The sequence below is a fragment of the Nomia melanderi genome, chromosome 1 (assembly GCF_051020985.1).
Source record: "Nomia melanderi isolate GNS246 chromosome 1, iyNomMela1, whole genome shotgun sequence".
Classification (NCBI taxonomy): Eukaryota; Metazoa; Arthropoda; class Insecta; order Hymenoptera; family Halictidae; genus Nomia; species Nomia melanderi.
The window spans coordinates 37,469,058-37,494,070 of NC_134999.1; the positions used below are offsets into that span (position 1 = coordinate 37,469,058).

The window sequence follows — 25,013 nt, forward strand, 5'->3', positions numbered from 1 at the left end:
ACATGAGTTTTCTATAAGGATTCTTTGAATCTCGAAGTTCCTGATAATACGTTGATTATTCTACTTACAGAAGCTTCTAACCGTTTTCGAGTGACTTATCGTTGAGATCCTTGTAAAATGTTAATAAAACATAATTGTAAAATATTATCTGGAAGCCATTGAAGTATAGTTTAATTAAATAATAAGAGATATTAAAGTTTCACGCAGAAGTATGGAATATTAAATAAGTTTTCTATGATTCTTTGAATCTCAAAGTGTCTTACAATACGTTGATTATTCTACTTATAGAAGCTTCTATCCATCTTCGAGCAACTTATCGTTGAAATTCTTGTAAAATGTTAATAAAATATAAATGTAAAATATTATCTGGAGGCTAAGTATAGTTTGATAAAATAATAAAAGATATTAAAGTTTCACGCAGAAATATGGAATATTAAATGAATTTTCTATGATTCTTTGAGTCTGAAAGAATCTGAAAGTACGTCGATCATTCTACTTACAGAAGCTTCTATCCGTTTCCGAGCGACTTATCGTTGAAACGCTTGTAAAATATTAATCTACGATTATTCTCAGACATCGTAGTACTATTAGATTCCGACAGCAATACTCTAAATCCCGGATATATTATAGATTGACGCCGATTGGCCCGCGGCAGTGGCCTACATCTATACGCGAGCGGATACGGTGTTCCGTGTGCCGTGTACACAAGGCCGAATGTAATTTGCAGGAATCTCGGTTCCGCGGTGACATAGACATTGAATTTCCGGTATCTCGCTGTTGGAGAATTGAATCGATCAATCAGTCGCGTTTCAGGGGTAATTAGATGGCGTGGTGGAGTGTTTGCCGGTCGATGTAAACGCTCGCCCCGCTCATACTTCGTACGGGCCCTGTTGTTCGCCGGATTGGACGCGTCCCCTTGTAATTACGCGAGCTGCCCGTGGTGCTTATAAAAATATTTCACTCGCAGGAACGCGAATTAACAGCGTGCTTATTTGTTCGGCCAACCGAGGACGCGTCGCTCTAATATTTGGGCACGATCATCGAGCCACGATTTGCGGGTTCCCGTGGACACTTCGCGAGAGTTTCACGGCTTTAATTATTCCGCAAACGAAATTTACTAGGATTCGCGTGTTTCCTTGTTGATCGATTGTAGCAATATCATTAACGTGCGGATGATGGATCAACGATCGATGGATGGTTTGAAAATCAAATTTCTAAATTCTCATTGTACTTTCATAATTTGTTACCTTTTATGTTATATCGTTAATTGTAGTTACTGGTCGTTTCTGTTACTAAGAGGTTTGAGTGATGAGTAGTTGAGAATGGTTAATGAGATTTTTAATATCTCGAATGTAATGTACTGTTATATTGGTAATTCAATATCGATGTTTGACAATTCGACCATTCAATAATTGTAGCTACTGGTCGTTACTGTTACTAAGAGATTTGAGTGGTGAGTAGTTGAAAATGATTAATGAGATTTTTAATTTCTCGAATGTAATGTACTGTTATATTGGTAATTCAATATCGATGTTTGACAATTCGACAATTCAATAATTGTAGTTACTGGTCGTTTCTGTTACTAAGAGATTTGAGTGATGAGTAGTTGAGAATGGTTAATAAGATTTTTAGTTTCTCGAATGCGATATACTGTTATATTCGTAATTCAATATCGATCATTTTCTAAGTCAACTTTCGATTTCTCTAAAAATATTCTCTCAATATTACCAGAAAATACAAAGAAATCATTATCGAAACACTCAGTTCTACATTAGCACGTGTCAGACTCATAAACAGATCATCATCTTCAATTGCTACCAGCTAGCATCGAAACGATTATAAATGGCGAGCACGTTCAGCATTTAATCGACCGAAGAAACATCCCCGACGATGTCCACGCACTTAACGTTTCATGCAGTCAACATATTTCCCACTCTCCGCGTCGCGGGGCAATCCAATCAGCGGACGCCGCGTGACAAAACCGTAAGAACGCGGCCCGCGAAGAAACTTCGGGCTATTCGGTATCCGAGAAACTTCGCGTCGCACGGTGCGGCCAAACGACCGTTTCCTGTACGAAACTCAATAACTTCGGAAGTATGAGTGATACGAAACAAATGCTTCAGACGAAAGTTGTAAGGTATCGAGCTGAACACATGGTGGTTAGATATTTTTAACGTTATTGGGATATTTTCAAGTTTCTTCGATAGCAATTCATATTCTGCGCGTCGATTCCAACGTTACATAAATTCAAAAACGGAATTTATCGCACAAAACGTTGATTTTTCAAATGAAAATCATTTCGTATGACAGCAATTATATATTTTTTAACGTAATTGGGATATTTTGAAGTTTCTTCGATATCAATTCATATTCTGCGCGTCGATTCCAACGTTACGTAAATTCAAAAACGAAATTTATCGCACAAAACGTTGATTTTTCAAATGAAAATCATTTCATATGACAGCAATTATATATTTTTTAACGTAATTGGGATATTTTGAAGTTTCTTCGATATCAATTCATATTCTGCGCGTCGATTCCAACGTTACGTAAATTCAAAAACGAAATTTATCGCACAAAACGTTGCTTTTTCAAATGAAAATCATTTCGTATGACAGCAATTATATATTTTAACATTATTGGGATATTCTAAAGCTTCTTCAATAACAATGCATATTCTGCGCGTCGAATCTGACGTTACATAAATTCAAAAACGGAATTTATCGCACAAAACGTTGATTTTTCAAATGAAAATCATTTCTTATAACAGCAATTATATATTTTAACATTATTGGGATATTCTAAAGCTTCTTCAATAACAATGCATATTCTGCGCGTCGAATCTGACGTTACATAAATTCAAAAACGGAATTTATCGCACAAAACGTTGATTTTTCAAATGAAAATCATTTCTTATAACAGCAATTACATATTTTTAACATTATCGGGATATTCTGAAGCTTCTTCAATAACAATGCATGCTCTGCACTTCGATTCCAACGTTACATAAATTCAAAAACGGAATTTCTCGCACAAAACGTTGATTTCGAAATGAAAATCGTACAGCAACTACTCACCGACACATCGGTGATCTCCAATTTTCATTACGCTGTAATACTATCACACTATAATACTCGAATTTCGACGATTTGTCCACTGCGCGCTCCCGAAGCGCAGTGGAGAAGAGTCCGCGTGCTCGCGGCATCTCCAATAAACGAACTCGTTACAGCGGGACCCCCATACGAGAATATTCTCCGCGGAACCGTGGAAGTTTCCCCGGGAGTACGCCGGGCGTGTTGAATCTTCGGATCTTTATCGATAAGGAACGACGAGCCGTCTCCCCAGGTGACGCCAGCGAATTCCCCGTAATTTAATTGACCGCGTTCGCCGGGTTTAATTCGCGGGAAGGGAAACAGTGGCTCGATGAGACGCAATAGAAAAATTTCAGCCCGGATCCCGCGGTCTTAAAGTTTCGACGGGGATTCGGCGCGTTGCGCGAGGGGAACGGAAATTTTTCCGGAAACGAGGGAACGAAGGAGAGAGAAAGAGGCCGGCGTTAACTTGTCCTTTCCGTTCGAGCTATTTATCAGCGCTGAAGGACCGGCGGAAAGTTCACCCTAGCTCCTGGAAACACGAGAACAGGCTGGATACGTTTCCCAGGGGGACGGACCCTGCCTGGCCGCGCACCCGATACATCGAATCAGGTTTCGACTTGTTATCTACCAGCATTTGATCTCGTCGTTTCGCGTTCGCCCTTCTGTCCGATGCTTCCAGCGTGGGCTCGTTCCTTCTCTTCGAGGAAAGAAAGTGTTTTTTCTTGGGTAAACGAGTTGAGTGCTATTAACCCTTAGCGGGTTGTTTTGTAATCTATCAACAGCAACTAATTTTTATAGTATTTCTAGTGAGAATTGGAAATGCTGTAACATTTCTTCGGTCTTTTATTTTCCTTCTGAATGTAAAATTTTGATGTGTGGAAAATCGAATAATATTAGGGTAGTTTCTTTAATATTCATTAAAATTATTATTATTATAACTGGTGCAGTATTGGAGCCTACAGAGTTCAAAAGGTTAAACCACTTTTGAAATAAATGATTCATATAGACTTCCCTATTAAAATTTGGGTGTGTAGGAAATCGAATAATTTTAGAGTAGTTTCTATAAGATTCATTAATATACTTATTATTATAACTGGTGCAATATTGGAGCCTACAGAGTTCAAAGGGTTAAACCACTTTCGAAATAAACGATTCATATAGACTTCCCTAGTAAAATTTGGGTGTGTGGGAAATCGAATAATTTTAGGATAGTTTCTTTAAGATTCATTAAAATACTTATTATTATAACTGGTGCAGTATTGGAGCCTACAGAGTTCAAAGGGTTCAAAAGGATAATTGAGCAATCTTCCAGTGGAATTATTGCTTTTGAAGTACAGTTTGGAATTTTTGTGAAAAAATTAAATTTTGATTGGATTTTTATTATCATTATTATAGTATATGGTGTGGTTTACTATTAGATGATATTTGAAAATGTGGATCTTTAGTAAAAAGAGAATTAGGAAAACAACAATATATTTAATAAGATAAAGGAAACAATACGGACAACACGTAAAATACAACACACGACTCTCGCACCAAAAATGTTCTACTCCACTGTCGCTCACCAAAATGTCCTCATGCACGCATTTCCACTCGCTTTTATCACACACCCCCATTCGCTCTGTCTTTCTCACCCTTGCACCCTTCTCACTCGCATCTTTCGTCCATGGTCAAAATTCACGCAGTCACGTACACGCTTTTCTCACGGTTCAGTCGCTCAGTTCCAGACACTCTTCCTCGCATTCTTTCAGCCACTCGAAATTGTCTAAACGCAGTCACACTATTTTCCAATCATCCCGGCGCCGGTCCGTCGCAATACGACCTGGTCGCCCTTACGCACGCACAACAAACCATTCATTCTACAATAAATATTCTCGATACTACATTATTATTATTATTATTATTATTTTTATTATTAAGGTTCGTTTTCAGTGGAAGAAGTTTGAGAGATTTGAGTGGTTGAGAAGGGTTAATGAGATTTTTGTTGGGATGTAATATCTGATGATTTTTGAATTAATTGTGTATCGTGGCTGGAGACTAGAGGTTGATTAAACTTGAGATGATTGGGGAGTACGAACTATACAGATAAATTTGATTAGACTTGAATTTTAGATTTTTCCTAGACTTTCCCAGATAAGATGGTTAACTCGAAGAGCGTGGATTAAAATTGGACGTTTATTACTGTACAGATTACTTCTTCAGGATTTCTTTTGACGAGTTCGCGTAAAAAGTATTTAGCCGAAGTTTCTCCGCGGCTAAGTCCGTACAAACAGCTGGCCGAGCCACATTTCCTTTCCAGTATGTTCCCAACGCGTCCAGTTTAGCCGCGGCGGCGCCGAAATCGCTGCCAGTCTCATGAAACTTTAATCAACAGCAAAAACTTCGTGGCTGCGCGACTTAAACTTTGACTGGACAGACCAAATATTAACTCTCGCCGGTGGCCTGGGGGGAGAGCTTCGTTTCCGACGGAAAAAAGACTGGCGAGAGACGTTGTTTAACCCTCAAATATACTTTCCCTGAGCAATCTCAAACGGGAGGTTGTAAAGGCCGTGGAATAATTTACGAACATCCTGTTTTATTAACATGTCCTTTCTAAATTCACGATTTCCCCGCTACGCCGCATCGCCGGCCGCAAATATGCACTTTCCGCTGCGAACAACGTAACGTTCACTCGAGAACTTCGCATAAACAGATCCTTACACACCGAAAATCTGTTTGCTCTCTTCTCTCAAGAACGAACTTATCAATTTTATAATTCCCTATCAAACGCTTTTTACCAGTTCCCGAGGAACTTTCGAAAATAAGAAACCTCTCGATCTCATTATTAAAACCCGAGGGTAAAATGAAACCGTCCATTCCCAGCGAACGGAGAAACATCTCAGCAACAAGATAAACCTCTTAATACCCTCCCTGTTCATTAAAGAATTTTTAATCGTGCCTCTTACTTATCGGACCCTCCGAGATAAAAAATTCCGTACTTCGTCCTGCGTTGGAGAAAACGCGGGGGAACTTTCCGCGAAGCGTAAAACGGACGCTAATATTTCCATTTCAGAGGGAGAAGTTACGGTATCGGCGTTACGGACCGCCTGAATCGACGCGGAACCGTAAGATTACGCGAAACTGCTTAACGAGCGGATGCAACGAACGAAGTTTCGCCGAGAGCAGTCGGTTCTATTGAATCCGCGCCGGGTTCTGACCATTCCCGGATCCTTTTTCGGCGGAGCGTTTGAGCGCGCGTCAAGCGACGGACTCGGAGGGTTCCGCGCAACGATTCCGTGCACGGCAAAAGCGCGTCCCGCTTTGCGCGGCCGTTTACGGCGGCCAATAGATCGGAACCGGTGGCCAACGGGACGAAAAACGCTTTCAACTCGCCGATTTCTGGGGCTCCTTCCGATCGCGCGGAGCCAAACCTGGATTCCGCCACTTCCGACGACAAAGCTGAACGAACTCGAACGAAATAGTGCAACTCTGTTTCTACTGCAAGATAAATTAACGCGATTCAAAGATTCCGTATAAAAATTCTAATGTAGATAACGAAGCAATTCCGTGTTGCGATTTCACGTTGAATCTCGCGTTGAATTCCCTTCCTCGATGTTCCAAGTTCTTTCTCTGTATTAGTTATATAGTGGTTACTATGTTATAGAAAGTGATATGACGTTCTTGAATCATTGTGAAACTGGAGATAATTCGTATAGAAAATCTCAGTGTTTATTAATGTTTTCCTTCAAATAAATCAATTTTCATTCAATCTTCTGTCTTTTGATCTTAGTAAAATGTATACTTCAGTGTATCATAATATTTATTGCTAAAACAAATGCCTCTCGCATGGAAATATGAAGTGGCAACTTCTGTCTATAAGTTATCAAGAATGCCTGACTTATGAGGCCTTCGACTACTGAGATTCCCTGAAGAGACAGATAATGACTGCTAGGAAGGATTCTACAAATTCGGTGGGCGTAAAGTCATCTTCTTAGTGGACAGTATTATAGTGTTACTATCGTATAGATAATGAAAAAGTGGATCTTGAGTAATTGACAGTTAGGAATAAATATATTTAATAAAATATGGAAACAACATGGACAACACGTAAAAATACAACTCAATGCTACGGAGGCCAACACACGACTCTCTTCCCGCATCTCTGTAACCCATGTTCAAATTCTAAGATGAAAGCTGCCTTTAATCTGTCTTGCAACTTCTTTTTGTTGCCCGTTCTTTTCAATTTACGCCTTCCCAGTTCTTCCTTCAGTTCGGTGAGCCTCATGAAGGATATCTTCTCCAACTTTTCACTGGTCCGTTAGATACTTCGACAATGGTGTTGTTTCCCTCTTCACTCATTTTCAACGCAATTTTCAATACAGATCAACACTTTTCCTATATTCTTAAAACGCGGCATTCTGAGTATGTCGCTTGAGCGCAGTCCCCGCAATAATGCGGATTTCTGGATTTCCATTTCTGGGTTTGACGAATATGCAATTAAAATGGCCACTGGTTTCCCTTCAAATCACGTATAAATCTTTCGCCTTTTACTAAAGATTTCCGTAGAGGGGAACAACTAATGAGTCTATGAACTAATTTTTTTTAGTACCCAACTTTTTAAGTTGAGTCATTTTAAAAAAAAATTCTATTTTACGAAAATGTATAATGTTTTGAATATTTTTTTTGTCTGCTCATTGATCACATGCAAGCGAATGAAGCCGACGTTTGGGGTAAGTGGTCGATACTTTGCCGGCGCTCAATGTGTTAATTACTACGATTCCACAGTTCTTTGTGGAGAATTTCAGTTTTCACAGTTGTTACCCGATCACTTTTTAATCGCGTTATTTTGGGTTGTAATCGTAACGTTGCTTCCCGATTGAATCGTCCGCTGTAAATGGATATTTAATGACGCACAACGGAGCTGGGAATGATTAACGAACGTGTCGCGGGGATTAATCGTTTTCCGAATTAATGAAAAACCAGTCGGAGGCTGATTGAACGTTTCGTCCGGCTCCGCCGGATGCGTTCCGCTCGCTGATAGGTGCTTCGACGAGCGGAGCGACTGCTGACGATCCTCTTTTCATTATCTGACCGAATATGTTGAACGGTATTGTGGGAACGTTGCGCCGGTTAAGCTTTTTCTTTTGATAATCCCGGCTGCCGGTCGCGAATTGAATTTCTGGTTTTGTGTGGCCGAGTTGCGAATTAATGGACAACCGCGAGTTGCATGGGAAGTGGATAACGATGAATACGTTGATTCGCGAGAAATAAGAGGTTTAAAAAGCTTCTGTGCCTCGTATTCACCGGAGTCGTTGGCTTGATATTATACAAATTAATAATAGGAAACTTTGTCGGTCTTATTTTCTATAGCGTGTACTGGAAGCTTCATAGTCTGATATTACTTGGTTCATACTACTGAAATTTCGTTTGGTATCATGCAATTTCTACTGCAAAGCTTTCACGGTTTAATATTATATAGTTTACACTACCGAAATTTCGTTCGGCATCATGCAATTTGTACCAAAGCTTCCGTGCTTTAATATTACATAGTTTATAGTACTGAAACTTCCATAGTCCGATTTTATACGGTTCACACTGCTGAAATTAGGTAACCGCCGTTAATAAATCGATCGAATATTACTGAAGCCACATTTCAAACTTTCTCAATGAGTCCCATACAACTTCAGCTACCAACAAACGAAAGGAAATTGGACGAGCCAGCCTGCTATCAGAGTTTTCGCAGGACTTGTCTCCAATACCTTTCGATACGACGCTCGCGAAGGTTATAGGAAACCTGGCGCGAGGCGTTTAATGCGTTTTCACGTGTCACTGAAGCTTTCTAACAACCCGCCAAATGATCGTAAAGCAAAGTCTTCGCGGAAAGTTCCCTCGTGCGTGAGCCGGATCGTTCCAATTATTTTCTTCCGGGGAAACGATCCCCGCGTTCGCATTATAATAACGTTAACCGCGATCGTTTGTCCCGCGCGCCGTTACCGCCGCCGTTCTGCCCGCCGCGAAGCAAGCTTTTAATGATCCGACACCGATAATTAAGCGCGCCGCTCCCCTGTCCACGTGAAATTTAATCAACGTCGCCCGAAGACGCTGGATCGCAAGGTGTTCCCCGGATTTCTGTATTTAGAACGCTTTCATCAAGATCCCGAACGCCTCCGCCTCGGATTCCACCCTATCCACGGTGCGCGGCACCCTCTCAGACAATATTAGCTAAATAATTCATGAAATTAAGAGGCGTGCACGCAGAAGAACCCGAAATTCCCTGCGCGAGTCTCGTTATTACACAACAAACGGGAGAAAATATTATTGGACCGGATCGATGTTGATAAATATTCAGAAACTTCGTTCAACTACCGCAATTCCAAGTGTAAAACTGAGTCGAAGACATGGAATACTGTCTTATTCGAACCTTCTTTCGAGGAATCGAGCTTGGGCATTATCGAAGCACTCTTGCACAGCTGCTCGACGAATTTTCAGAGTCCTCTCGAGAACGAGGCTTACACTGGAAAAACTTTATTCTAGATTTCTGAGTTTCTCGTATAGAATAACGAGATTATAGGATCCATATTCTGTCGAGAATCAAACGAACGTATGCCCTAGATACTCTCGATCTTAATTCTTTAGAAGCCTTTGAGTGAACGCTATCCTCATTTTATCCTTCTAGTTTTCTATATAGAATTGTCACAGAGAAATATGAAGAAATTGATAGGTATTACAACTGATAACTCAGAAATAATCATTTAATTATAACATACGTTAAATTTTGTTCTTTGCAAACGTCGTCCTTTATCTCAACCATAGATCCTATTTTACAATAGTGTACCTCTCTTATCAAACCCTTATCACAAGATACAACTAACGCCCATTCAAATTAACTCGGAAAAAAATCATTGCTGATCAAAAGAACTAACCCTTTGCACTCTGGAGGCTCTCAGTCACCACTTGATTCGGCGCAGTAAAATTACAAACCATGACATTTAATGTTGAACTCTGTATAACGCCTCGGTACGTGAAATATTGGAATAAATAGGTTTGTCCCTCAATATCGAGTTAACTTCAAAGAATATCGTCTTTGTCTCGTGAAAAAATCTTAAATATTTCTAATGAGAAACTTCCTAGCAAAGGGTTAATCTAGAACAAAATCCGCAACAGTATTGCACTGAACTTCTCGATGAAGCGTGAACATCCGAAAGACACTCTATATATCATCTAGAATCGATACGAAGGATCGATTGGCTCCGAAGCTGCGTTTGCAGGAGTTTTCGCGTTTCCGCGTACTTGGCCCTCGTTAGTCTAGCAGGGCCAGCTCATTGCACCGAAAGGGAATAAATAACTTTGTCCAATATACTAATTTCCCTTCGAGTTAGCTTCAAATATCGTCTTTGTCTCGTCAAAAAAATATTAAACATTTCTAATGAGAAACTTCCGAGTAAAGGATTAATCTAGAGCAAAATCCGAAACAGTATTTACACCGAACTTCTCGATGAAACATCCGAAAGACACTGTATATCATCGAGAATCGATACGAAGGATCGATTGGCTCCGAAGGTGCGTTTGCAGGAGTTTTCGCATTTCCGCGTGGTTGGGCCTCGTTAGTCCGGCAGGGCCAGCTCATTGCACCGGAAGGGCATTATTCTCTTAACGATGTAAGACGTATCTCTCGCGAGTGCTTCGCCTCCGTCCCGCTGTCTCGTTCGTTTCGCATCGGCCGGGGAGCAGCTCTTTGAGACGTTCCACCGCGAGCACGGCCCCCGGCGAAACGGATTTTCTAACGACGCCGCGACGAGCCACGCCGAAAAGTCAGCCCCTTCCTCGAAAGCGGGAGAAAAAGAAATCTGAAAGAAGCGTTCAAAGGAGACGGTGACGAGGCCTTTCGCGCGACCGGCCCGCCGGAGTTACTCTTCTCTCTTCGCCCCTGTGTCCCTCGGAGGAACGGATCGTCAAAGAATCTCATTTTCTCAAGCTGACTTACTACCGCCATTTATTATCGTCGACGGTTGTTCGGAAATGAACGTAATTTCCCACGCGACGAGCGGAGACGCGGCCTGGGAACGCGAGAACTGTCTTTGGCTATTGTTTTTTGTCACTTCCGTGGGATTGCTCTTTTGAATCAAAGGAAATTGATAATGAATGCTTGAAGCGAATGTGGAGATTGTAATTGGTTCGAGGATGAATTTGTAATGCCGAAATTTAGGATAGACTTTGGCGTGATAGGATAGTGTTTAACACTGGAACTACCGAGCATTTAATACGATAATATGCAATTCCTATGAAAATTGTAACAGTAGATTATTTTCAGTTTCTTCAGACATTAATTATAGTACTCAAGTGAAGCTATTCATTTTCAAAATCATTTCGAATACTCAATGCTTCGAAGATATCAATAATTGCTAAACAAAATAATCGAAACGAGTCATTTTGACTGGTACGTAGTTCTAGTGTTTAATTCAGTGCTCGATTCGATTGGTTGCAACCTATAGGGAAATGTCCAATAGAATGTTCACAAATATTTTTAACTCGGATGAAGACTCGAAATATACGAAACCTCCGTAGATGAAGCTAAATTGTATAATCGATCGCTTGAATAATGGAAAGAAAATTAATTTTAAACCCAGAAACTACTGAACTCTTGCTACTCGATTAATTAAATCACTTGTCCGCGACTTATTCATAAACATTTCATCTCGAAATATCCGCAAAAGGTTACAGACTCTCGCCTCCCAAAATTTAACTCGACTTTCCTCTCGCCAGAACCTATTAACTCGAAAAACACAGTTGCATCTAAGAGGAATGTTTCGAGCAGAAATTTCACAAGCAATTTACCGAAAACAAAGAAAAATAGCGGCTTACCTTTCGCAGTTGCCAATAAATCGATAAAACACCGACGAGTCCGGATGAAGCTGTCGCGCGTCAAAAGGATTATGAAAAAAAAAAGAGGGAGAGAGAGTCCCGAATGAATATCCCGGGGACGTGCAACAGAGAATATTCAACTGGTATCTAGGCTGCAGGATATCGGCTTGAAACCGCGGCAGCCATGAATGTTCAATGGCTAATAGTCATCCTTGACCGCAGGACATGGACATGCTGCAACTGTTCGCCTCGCCAGCGGGTCGAGCACTGCTCACCAGTGACAATCGGCCGAGGGGATCGACGTCGACCTCCTCCTTGTCTCGAGAGTCCTCGTCGAGGCTGAAGAGCAGCAGAAGACCATCGGGCACCGGTATAGTCAGCGCGCCGACCTCGCCGCCAAGGCAACGAAAATCCAGCGCGGAACTGTACAAAGAGGCTGTCGAGATACTTGGCCTCACCTGTTCGTTGACTGATAGCTGCCGATGCATCGACTGCCAGGTGAGAACTCGCTTTGTTACCAACTCTGTTCCCAGTCCTCTCAGGTGGGTCATTCGTTTTTGTGTCCCTGTAACAATGGGTTCTTCGGCTTTCACTTTTCTCCTCTTCTACTGGATCTCTGTTTTTCTCTCGTTTTACACCTATACCGATGTGATATATTTGTTTGATATATTTTATAAGGCTGCTTGATTATTCTTTGATGTTTATTTGAGATATTTTTTGTATTTTATAATGTTGAACGTGCAATTGATCAATGTGTGAAGAAATGTTTGAGGCATTGGGATATTCTAAAAATTGATTTTCTGCTGATGTTGATGTGTTAATGATAGAATGTTCCGATGGATGTGAAGTTGATTGATGGAAGAATGATTTGGAAAGATATTTATTTTATATTTTTTATATTTTATTATGTTGAACGTGCAATTGATCAATGTGTGAAGAAATGTTTGAGGCATTGGGATATTCTAAAAATTGATTTTCTGCTGATGTTGATGTGTTAATGATAGAATGTTCCGATGGATGTGAAGTTGATTGATGGAAGAATGATTTGGAAAGATATTTATTTTATATTTTTTATATTTTATTATGTTGAACGTGCAATTGATCAATGTGTGAAGAAATGTTTGAGGCATTGGGATATTCTAAAAATTGATTTTCTGCTGATGTTGATGTGTTAATGATGGAATATTCCGATGGATGTGAAGTTGATTGGAAGAATGATTTGGAAAGTGTGCGAGTGAGATGAATGTATATAATGTGTTCATTTAGAGTCATTGTTTTATTGCAAGTCGTGTAAAATTGTTTATAGAAATGAGACATTGTATTTCTCTTACATGATGCAAGTGGTTTTCTCCCGAATAATAATATTTTAGAGATTTCTGAAGAGATTTGTTTCGTTTTAAAAATTGTTAGAGAATCAGCTACTTACCGGAGAAACAGGGTATTTTCATTTGCCTAGAAAAATGACGAAGGTACCCTGGAAAATGTTTAATAACAGAGAGAAAGACTCAACGCATTCACTGTCCACGCGTCAAAGCTCGAAGCAGCAGAGGAATAATGAGCCCTCCGCGAACAATAAAAAGCAGCCCCTTTTAAGGTCTACACAAAGCCGTTCCGGATTAATTAAACATGCAGCAGTTATTGTCTTCGGCGACTTACTAACTTTTCACTTAAGACCCTCATGACTCGCATATAGGTCATAGAACAGGGGAAACCGGTTAAGGAAATTTTTCTCCGCGGGTTCCGCCGAAACGGAACTTTCATCGTCCCCCGGAAACGATTACGAATCCCGGCAGAACGAATTCCTCCGTTGCAATTAGGAAGATCTGGGAAAAAGAATGAAAATTCTCCTACCTCCGGCCGATCCTATCCGCGCGCAACGCGCAGCATGCATAATCGCGTCCACTTACGAGCGCCATTGTAACGCGTCGCGGGCAATTATAACGAATCAATGGTGGCAATCTTCGCGAAATCCTCTCTTTTCTTTCGTTCTCTCGATTTAAAAGACGATTGGCCCAACTCCCCTCGGCCAATTAAAACCTCGAAATATATTCGTCGATCGGCATGCTTTATTCCTCTGCCCTCTTTTTTCTGTTCGTCGCTTGTCTCGCGTAAATATTCGACCGTGCTCGTTCCATCGAGGACGCGTGGTCCACGGTGCTCTCGTTTCAGGAACGGTAATGGAAGAGAATGACACAACGGGGCCGCGCGGGCCGGAGAATGGAAATTCGTGTCCGAATTTAATTAAAAATTTTATCGCGCAGCCGGTACGATCTTTGTAATTGCCGCCGCGCGGTGGCTCGGTTTTGCGCGCTCGCGATTACGGGAATTCGGCGTCCTAATGAAACGATCCTTTGTTTCCACCGGAGATCACCGACGCTGATTAAGCGATACGGTTCGCGATGACTCGCGTTGGAAATTTGAACTTTTGCTGTCTCATCGTTGTTCAGGCCACTTATAGCCTCACCGTTTCGTTCTGGCCCTTAAACCACCGTAGTTTTAGTTTTGTATACGCTTTTTATCTTTTCTAAGACTCATCTGTACATTTGGTAGTTTTTCGTAACAATAAGAGCCTTCGTCCCGTCGCAACTTGCAATCGTCCTTACGGTATTACGAGAAGGGACCGTGGCAGCCATAAATCCCTGAACCCATAAGGGCCGCGATTCTTACTGTAGATTTTCCTTGTCCATTGTTCACATCTGGCGTCCAGTCACCAGCATTTTAACTCTCTAGCCCGTCTGTCAGCATGTGTTATTAAGGCCAAAGCGTTTCTTGCTTTTTACCTGCCACGGTCGACGATTGCAAACGGGACGAATTAGTTATTAACATTAGCAACTAGGAAGACCCAAGAAGGAAGGGGACTGTGTCTCCCTTCCACAATCATCTAGATCTAAAAGGGCCAACCAGAACGTCTTCACCCCCGCGAAGACGACATTGGAGGTGTCGTCGAAGACGATTCTGGGAGGTCCAGTCAGTTAGAAACATAGAAACAAGTTAGACAAGTATCAACTCACATAGTACATAGCGCAGAGTACGAAGTAGCAAGTACGGATTATAAAGTTGCTACTTTAGCAACTTCGATCAAGCATATAGTCACCACTAGAGTCAAAGTCCACGCCACCTCCTACTCATTTCCTCGTCTGAAGAGGTTTCCTTCTTAGAAAAGCGTCGAGGAAAAGTTAGTTAGTCGCCGTTCCTCGTTAGAGCCACATCGCGTAATAAATATATTTAACCTGACTGCGGAGTTAGTTTTTATTTTAGCAGCACCACATAACGAAATTGATCTACTTGTTTCCAGAGCAACTACTTCGACTGCGACGACGATTGCGGGGACGCGAGGACGGAATTGGCTGCCGGCACTCCTATTCTACTGGACCACGCTCTGTCGCATCCGTTGACATGTTCCATACAGTAGCAGCCGACCGTCGCGTAAACATTCCGAAATCGGCCCACTGTTAGCCCTCGCTCCGCATCCACGAGCCCGGGAAGTCTTCGGACGATCCGGAGCGGAGAGATGCCCGACGCGTGCGCTTCGGTGCCGAATAAACGCTTCGACGAGGATCACGCGGACAGCGCGAGGAAAGGAACGATCAACTTCGCCGTCGAAAGAGCAGACGAACAGATGAACGAATAAATGAATAAACAAAAGAACGAACGTGAAACGCCGAAGACTTGCACGATGGTCTTGATTCATGCTTCATCGACCACCAACCCTCGAGCTTCTTCTTCCGGTCTTAATTACCTTCATCGCGTTTCTCGGCGAACAAGCTCGACCCATGTGTTCAGTTCAATATACACTGCGGCGGGGTGGTTTCCAAGTTTCGAGATACTTATCGATTGAGAATGAGCGATCGCTGGGAGTAACGATTAGATGTATCGAAGTTGCTGTTTTCGTTTGAATACTGTTTAGAGAATTAATATTTGGATGAAATATGTACAACAGAGACTTTTAATAACGTTGAATCTTTCTAGGAATAAATGTAATTTAGAATTCTACCTCTCAGTTTCCCAGGCACCTCGCGAATTACTATTGTATTTCTCTGGGAGAAATATTCTTTGAGATTTTTCTGTTTGAACACGCTTCGGGTTTGTACAAGAGGGAAACAGGGAATGAACAATTCTGCGAGAACCGAGAAACTTCCCGGCAGCAGTGTACACTTATTAATATGTACTAGTTTTTTCGAATGAATAGAACCTCCTGTGAAGTATTTGTTTACGTTTAATCAGCCCCAATCGCGGACGCGGAGAGATAACGACAAGTCGTAAGACTTCTCAGCGAGGTTTCCGCTTGATTTGCCGCGCATTACCAGACCATTCGTCGCGTTAACAATAATGAATGATTTGCCGTCGACCAGTGTAATTTTATGGACAATATCAGCGGTATAAGTGACACTCAATCGTTCGATGTAATTACGTTTCTCCGTTTGTACGCGCGCGCGCGCCGGCCCGTGAAACGTTCGGCAAATATATCGGTCGCGGAAACGATCGGTAAACGAGTCGGCAACAAACTCGCCGGTGTCCCCACGCGTTTCTACAGCGCGTCGTCGATCTAAGACGATCGTTACGAGTACACACGGTTCATCGTTCATCACCGCGCGACAAAGGGGAGAGACGCACGTTCTCTCGCGTAAGCGAGAGGTTAAATTAAGTAACGCTCGCCTGGCTCAAAAGAAATCGGACGAATTTAACAGACGTATGCCAAATAACTACCTACGCGCCAAATTTCTAATTAATATTAGCGGTAACGATCGTTTACTGTCACGTTTTATTATTAAATATTCTCATGGATTACGACGATTAATTACGATTAATTACAATTGTCATGTAAGCTGTATCGTTGGACGAACCTGTGAGCTCGCGAGTAACCTTAGAACTGGAAATTGGAAAGAAACGAATTGGAAAGCGAGAGAGAGAGAGAGAGAGAGAGAGAATATATAATGAAACAGAGTGTAATGTTATATACATATATAAATATAAATTTATATATGAAAGAATATATATATATATATATAGAAGTTGTACGTAACGTCGATACGTATATGTTGAACATATGTGTGCGATTGAGTTTTATATAAAGCCAACCTTGCGTTAAGAGTTCTGCGTTCAGTTAATAACGCGTTGACTGCCGCATCGATTCCCTCCACGGCGGGGGGACGTCGTTAATTTTAATGAGGTCACGAAGTTACTTTTTCGAACTTCGCGGCTCAGTTAACAGGATTAAGCGTTCTTTACCTCCCATTCCGTTCCGCACACATTGTGCCGGCCCATCTGAACCAATGAACATTCTTTCGTGAAATCGTGACAACTCACTTTCCATTTGTTCTTTTTTCCGTTCCCCGTTGATCGTGCCGCTGGCTCGACTTCAGCGGAGTGGTAAATGTAATTAGTGACACTTTGCTTAACCCGCTTTCACCCTCTGTTACACACCCCGCCCCTCGAGACGGTCAGAATGAATTAATTTACTTCAAGAATCATCTTCGATTCATTACAATTCGAACTTTCGATTCGACTGCCGAGAAACGTAAACGAAACGTGGAATAAGGGTTAATTACTCGAAACTCATTCTTTTTTAATTATGATTCATTTAAATATGAGGGATTTTTCCTAAGGAAACAGTTTTCACGTTGAAACGATGTATTTGTGCCAATTGCAAGAGCGTGCAATGCGGAGGTGCTACAGTCAACGCGGCAAGATGTAAATGATAACTAATTAACGACGTAACGATAAACGAAGCTAGGCCTGAGTTACATAGGATCACGGGTGGACTGAAACGCGGCGAAAGCGAGAACGGACGAGCGAAAGGACGGGGAGAAAGTGGATTGACGGGACGTGTCTGTGAATGAATAGAAGGGAAGGTGAAGGTGTGCCGTTGTGTGCAAATGTGTGTGTCAAAGGGGGGTAGGAGACTCGCGTTCATCGGTGCAAGTGCCAAACTAAAGTTTAATCGTGCGAGGCTCGTAAGCTTAGTTCATTAACGAATCACAGACGAGTCGCGACATAGACCTGCGATTGAAAATAACCTGCCCAGCATAAAACGCGAGGACATTAAACGTTGCGTTATTTGATTTCGCGTTTGAAACTCCTGTATTCAACCGGAGAAGAATCAATGGACAGCGAACATTTCTGCAAACTTCAATCTACCGTTACTTCTCTCGAGAAATCAACATAAATCAAGAAATTTGCATTTTCCATTGAACATTTCTGTGTACCTTGAATTCAAAGTGAAATCTTCGGCAATAATGTTTCAAATAAAACATTTATGAAACGTCGGTAGTTTCAATTCGATTGATTCACTTGTACGCGTCATTGTTGCATAAAATCTGCTAATGGCGTGCGAAAAATTACGTTTCACGGTACAAAATAGTCGTTTAAAGATGTCCGTCGATCTCCGGTCTACCTTAGATCTCGTCTGTGATCGAAACGTCTCTCGTTGGAATATCCGATAGATTAAATAACGTACGACGGTGATACGACCGAAGATCTAATGAGTTTTGTTAATCTTTTTAATCTTGTTACACGAACACGTTACTGTCTATCGAGGCATACCTTGTTGCTAAGCCCGCCGCGATCTACGACCGATCGATCCGGCCGTTCGGATCGGGTTTTATACGTCAACAGCGACGAATCCAAGCGTTTTTATCCGTCGCCGTACCACGAATGTAGATACACGCGTGCAGGACGAAATCGATGCACACAAGCACGCGCACGAAAGAGCGGCAAGGATGCCGCGCTCTTTGATTCTGGTTGCTCAGTGCTGTACGACAGATTCCCTGGAAAATCGCGCACTGCGATCTTCTCGATCCTCCTGGTTCGTTAACCGGTTAACTGTGTTTCACGAGTGTACGCGTCGTAAAGCTTGACATGATTCCTTCAGCGATGAATTCTTGATTTCTTCACATAAACATGTAACTCTCCTTCGTTTCGCTTTGATCTTTCATTGAAATATACTGTACGTGCATTCGTCCTGCGTTCGACGAGTACACGCTCCATTTTTCGATTTTATTGCAGAACCAGAGGTTTTTCCAATTAAATTCCACAGTTAACTGGTTAGTTCATTGTATTCTTTTGCGTGGTTCATAATATCGCAATGACTACTCTTAAATTCAACGGGAGTTTCAATAGCTTTATTGTATTAATTTTCTAAAGGATATTCAATCGCTTGAACGTTAATACATGTTTCTCCTATTCTTTCGTGGTCGAATAATTAAAGTTCAACGTTTTGTTGAATATATCGTATGAATTTCATTTTCCCGTGAATGCAAAGCTTCGAGAAATATTTCCGTTCGATATGATTAAATAAAAAGACGACGTAACAGCACTGAACCTCTTTCGCGTTACTTTTCTACAACGAGGCATGTTATCGACTCTCCGACGCAACAAATCGGCACGGTGCATCGGCTGGTTTTCAGCGTCGCGAAATTTCAAAGGATCTACCGAGTGCTTCAAAGGGAACGAGGGAGATTTCAATAAATATCTTAAGACCCGCGAACGATCGTTCCTATAAATTTTGCCACTCTGGATCGTTGGTGAACGGAGCGCCCAACGGAAAGCCTGATCCATCGCGTCGATTCGTCGCGTTCCTGGGTACTTTAAGTTACGAAATATATCGCTGCCAATTTTTCTTCGGCATCCCCGCAACAAACGACGCTGATCCGATCGATTCTGTTCGAGATATTGTTTCGAAACCGACTGTGTCCGACACAATGGAGAAACACGGAACACCCGCGTGACGATTCTCATTAATTAAGAACTTCATTGATCCGCTCGACGGGAGAAAAGGGAAGAGGAGAGACAACTCGTAGCGACGTGTTTGTATAATCAGAGCATTATTACCGATGTTATTACGTGTAGATAGAACGGAAGTAAGCGATCATTAATCTGTTAGTTAGGAGCGGAAGAGAGTCAACGAAATGACAGACTGATTGGCGATTACAATTTGCGTTCCGCGATGTGCTCTGCTTTGTGCCAATTATCGTTCGACTGTGAGTCTAAGTCTGATTACCGAGTATTTACGTATCGTTCGCTCCAGTTGTTGTTGTTGTTACATTGTTGTTGCGTTTAGATAGCATTTCCGACTCTCTTGCGCTTCGACGAGTCAACAGCCAAATCGATTTCTAGGTCGATCGCTGCATCGAATTGGCTTTCTCTCATCGACGAAAGTAATCGCGCAATTAATTATCTTTCCGAGTATTCCAAGGGAAATTTGCGTGACGCGCCCGGCTACCGCTGGCCGTTCACGGTAAACACGTGGCTTCTAATCATTTTATAGTAATGTAAATCGTAAGCACGCCGAGGTGAATGATTCTTGCTGCGGCGTATTCTTGGATATGACTACCATTAAAATACGATACAATATATATTTCATTGGAATTTTTACTGTCAACCTACCTACCCATGAATTCTCCCTAAGAATTTCCCCGATAAGAATATATGTTAATGTTGAAATCTATTCTTCTTTCAAGAGAAGCAAATAATGAAAATTCTAATCTAATCTGAATAAATAAGAAATATTTGTCTAAATATCGTACAAGTTTGAGAATAAAGAACGAGAGACAAAATACATTCGTATGATCGATGTATCAATATATTTTCACTCGCTTTTCTTAACATTCATATTTATTAATTATACACGAAAGTATAGAAGAGTTCTTCTTGCAATTCAAGGCTAAATCACAGTATCGCGAATTCTTTAACTTTAAACGCGACGTACAAGAAAACTTTGTTCTATCTAAGAAATACATAAAAAGAAATCCCACTTTCTCCCATTTGCTAGCGCTCCTCACTGTCATTACTATTGAATATTTATTTATTTATTTATTTAGTATACGGGTTTCAACCCTTCGGTGCACAAAAAACAAACTACAAAGAGATTAGATTATACAGAAAAATCGTAGCAGGCCAGAAATCGCATGGTACTATTTCTAAAATAAGTTAGGAAGAAAAATATCTAACTATTGAAAGAATACAATGAATTCCACGTAGTTTCACCCATTGCACGAAATGTGTAGTTTACTTAATCCTATTGAAAAGCATTTTCCGAAGACATTCAATCGCCAGGCGTCCGTAATGAAAATCAAAAGACTCCGAAAGACAAGAATACGCGAATCTAAGAATTTTCGTAATTAATGGAGTAAAGAAATCTACGTACATATTTCACGATAATTTATTTATCCATTTTAAACTCGCCACTAATCGTGGAGACACACCGAAACATCTACTCTTCATACAATCGGTATTTCAGACTTCACTTCTCGTCGATGATTCAGACACCGACAATCTCATCGGTGACTCACAGACCCGAGTTCTACAGAACCCGACGTTACCGTCGAACAACCTACACTCAGCCGTTGGTAACGGAATCCCCTTATTACCCAACCACCACCTATCTAAATCTCTATCTTCCCAACCATCCAACAAACCAACCCTATCCGAAACCCCTTCAAAAACCCATTCCAAGATCTACATCAATACCACATAATTTCACCAATAAAGCTTCCATTAACCAATGAAACACTGCAATCACCCATCAATCAATCCCCAAGCACTACAAGATAATTCCAATCATCTCTAATCCTCGCTCAACAAGTCTCTAGCCAAGCCACCGTCGGCCATCGAGACGATCGAGATATCGCATCGCGATCGGCGGTAAACGGGAGCCGGGATGCAAATTGAATTCGCCAGTCGAGCAAGTGGATACTCTTATTTCGAGGGTGAGTGGCTGGAGAGAGGCGGGGCGGATAGGTGTCCTCCGGGTCGTCCTCCTCATCGCAGCGGAAGGATACCTTGGGGAGCGCCGCTTATATCGAGTTAGAGCCGTTTGAATACCGACGCGACGTCGTTCGAAGGGATCCTTTCCCTCTCTCTGTCTCTCTCCCTCTTTCGATCGGATGCCCGCGAATATCGAAGGATCAAAAGTTGATACCCGGCCCTAGCCATCTTTATATGATTACCCGCAGACCCGGTGCCTCGGCGCTCGCCGGCGGAAAGGGGTGTCGTCTCGTTTCTTTCCGTCCCACCCTCTGCTACAGTTCCAACCGATCCGCCACCCTCACGGTCGCAAGGCTCGGGCGTCGTGTTAAGGCCCGATGCAGTCGTCCCGCACCACGCGTAGAATACCTAAGATCCTTGTCCTCCTATCTCCAGCCATCGAGGATCCAGAGTAAGCACAGGATGACGTGTAGCACGCATAAAGTATTCCTAGGAGGCGATCCATTCCGAAACTGAGTTACGGCTGCTACGTGGTCCAGGTAGGCGTCGATACGCCCGCGAAATTATGCACCGGATGGCTGATTCCATTTGCATCCTATGTTACTGTGTTCGGGCTCATTCTTGGGGCGAGGTACTTTTTAAGCTAATCTTCGGGTAGGTTTCTTTCTGTGCTAATTGGGTTACCTTGATATGTCGATTATGCGATGGATTTCGATTTGGGCTGATTTGTGTTGGGTTGGCTAAGGGACTCTAGTGATAGGTAACAGTTCAATTAATAGTAGAACTATCAGTCATGATTGCTTCCGATTTATTTGTCTCGCAATTACTGTTTTGAAGTAACGTTTGAAATGATCGAGGATAGTTTCACTATGAGTGTCTAAGGAACCTAATCTATTACAATTTTTAGTTACATGTTAATCGTACTAAATGCTTAGTTCCAGTGCTAAAGATTCACTCGATGCAATAGTAAATTGAATAGTTCCTAACTACATTGCAGAATGAGAAATAACGACTATCCTGATCTTCAAAATTGCAATCTTATCTACAAGACATTCAGCAACTTTCACCGAACATTCGCTTCGCAATCTACTTAGCTCGATCCGGTATTTCTCTTTCCAATGCGATCTCGCGGAGTTAATTCAGCCGATTATATACCGTCGATTAGAAATTACTGCACAATTGTCAGGAACGGCGCACGGTCACGAGAGAACGAGCGGTAATTGCGTTCGCGGGAATCCTCCGGCGACACGGGGAACGTCCGACGAGAAGTCGTAAATTCGGGATGCCGGAGTCGCGTGTGCGCGCGGATTAATCACACGCCGGCCCGGCTAAACTGTATTGACGTGGAATAGCGGAACACCGGGAACGGCGGGAAACGTGGAACGAACCCTGAAAACGAGCCAGAAGGACTCGCCTATCCGGATCATCAATGATGCAGCTAAAGGAGATACATGGCGCCACCGGGCAGCCACGATGCACGTCCTCGGGGGTCGATTCCTGCTGGACGGGACATCGCCTGCCGAATAATCACTTTTCGAAAGGCATCCGCTCCTGTAGCTCCACCGCTCGTTGCCAATCGTCGACGGTGCCGACGCGATCATTTATTCAAGATCGGTAATGAATCGAGCTCCCGCGGGGACGTCGTCATCGCCCACGTATTCCGGCCTTCGATAGACCTATTTCTCGGTTGTTTCGGCGAGACTTTGCCGATCACGCGGTAATAAACACCATGGTACTTTACGAAACTGTGTATTCGATCCTTCTTGTCCTGAAGAGCGCCGGTTCTACCGAATTGCACAGTTAACGCGTTCCGTGGCATGGAAACTTCGGATATATTTTGCTTATGAACTGAATTGATTTTTTACTTGATGATTTTTTTGTAATTTGATATTGTTTCTTTATGTGTTCACTGCTTTGTAACGTATTCTACTATCCATGACCATTAAAAATATTTTCTTAGAAAAATTGGCGTGTACTATAGGTGGTACACGTGGCACGTGTTAAATGGAATGTTAAGTGATACATTAACTAGCTACGAGAGAATCTTGCGTCAACGAGTATTTCTAAGGAAAACTAAATTAAACGAAGTTAAATGAATCTGAGCATCATATTTATATAATATATGACTAACGTAAGATGTAATTGTTGAATAAGAATCCATTACGTCAGATCCAAGCGGAATAATCTGTAACTATTGTCTAACATTCTACTGGCGCCTGGGACGCTAATAGTGCACCGAAAGGAAATTTTTGGAACGCTCTTAGAAGCCAAGAATAGTCGAGGGGTTAAATAGTGAATTGATAAATTAAATGGCGAATGCGCTTGGGAGGAATGGGAATCGAGACTATGGAGGATTAAATAATTATTCTCGATGTTCCGCGGTAGGATTCCAGCTGAATAATTTATTTTCTATCTTTGAACACCGGAGGAAAGGTGGAGTGATACATCGGCTGTGCAACGTGCATGTCAAAGTTTATGAACGCACTCAAATGAACGTGTACAGTCGATACTGGATATTACTGGGATGTTCGAATCGAAGATATCATCGTTCGGGGCCAGATTCTAATCAATTTGTATTTAGATTAGATGCTTGACACAGAGCGTTCCTGGTCGGACCGGATGTATACGAGCAGCATAAATTTTTATTGACGGGCTCGGACGGCTACGCGAGAAAGTGGTTTATTTATCGGCGCAATTTAATCGGGATATAAAGTCGTCGCGTGGGATGTTTAAATTCGCGCCGGGCCAGGTAAGAATTCGATTGATCCCGAACTCTATTGAGTCAGTCAAACCGAAGACGTCTGATTGATCGCGTTGGTACGTGCCCCTTTCTTCCGCCGGGAGCACGTTGCCATTTGTTTTATTCTTCGTTGCCTCGTTCCCGGGCTATTTGTTTAAACTCCGCTCGTTATTAGAAAAGCCTACTGACAAACGACGCTGCTCTTGACAGCCTGTCGCAGCGCCGATGCTTTGATGTCCCCGGGAAAAAGGGACTCGGCGCTCTGACTGCTAAAACACCGATTATATTATTTTATATAGTTATTCCTACGTCATTAGTGTATCAATTATCACGATTTCGCTATGTTACTACGGGAATTATTACTATATTGCTAATTGTTTCTATGTTGTATTACTACGTGAATTATTACTATATTGCTAATTATTTCTATGTTGTATTACTACGTGAATTATTACTATATTGCTAATTATTTCTATGTTGTTGTATTACTAAGTGAATGATTACTATATTGCTAATTATTTCTATGTTGTTGTATTACTACGTGAATTATTACTATATTGCTAATTATTTCTATGTTGTTGTATTACTAAGTGAATTATTACTATATTGCCAGTTATTTCTATATTGGTATA

At 41.9% G+C, this 25,013-nt stretch overlaps 1 protein-coding gene and 1 non-coding gene across 5 annotated transcripts in view; both read left to right on the forward strand.

Annotated features, from left to right (window-relative positions):
• LOC116424891 (uncharacterized) overlaps positions 1–20,290 on the forward strand; it is a 201,461-nt gene extending 181,171 nt beyond the window's left edge. For all 4 annotated transcript variants that reach the window (XM_076367939.1, XM_076367937.1, XM_076367943.1 and 1 more), the window contains 2 exons: positions 12,159–12,434; positions 15,232–20,290. In XM_076367939.1, the coding sequence (XP_076224054.1) occupies positions 12,159–12,434; positions 15,232–15,348 (393 nt within the window). In that variant the 3' untranslated portion in view covers positions 15,349–20,290. The remainder of the gene's footprint in view (positions 1–12,158; positions 12,435–15,231) is intronic.
• Positions 7,579–7,702, forward strand: LOC116424927 (U5 spliceosomal RNA). The gene has a single exon (XR_004234596.1). It is a non-coding gene; the product is annotated as a U5 spliceosomal RNA (small nuclear RNA).
• Positions 20,291–25,013: the final 4,723 nt, after the last annotated feature.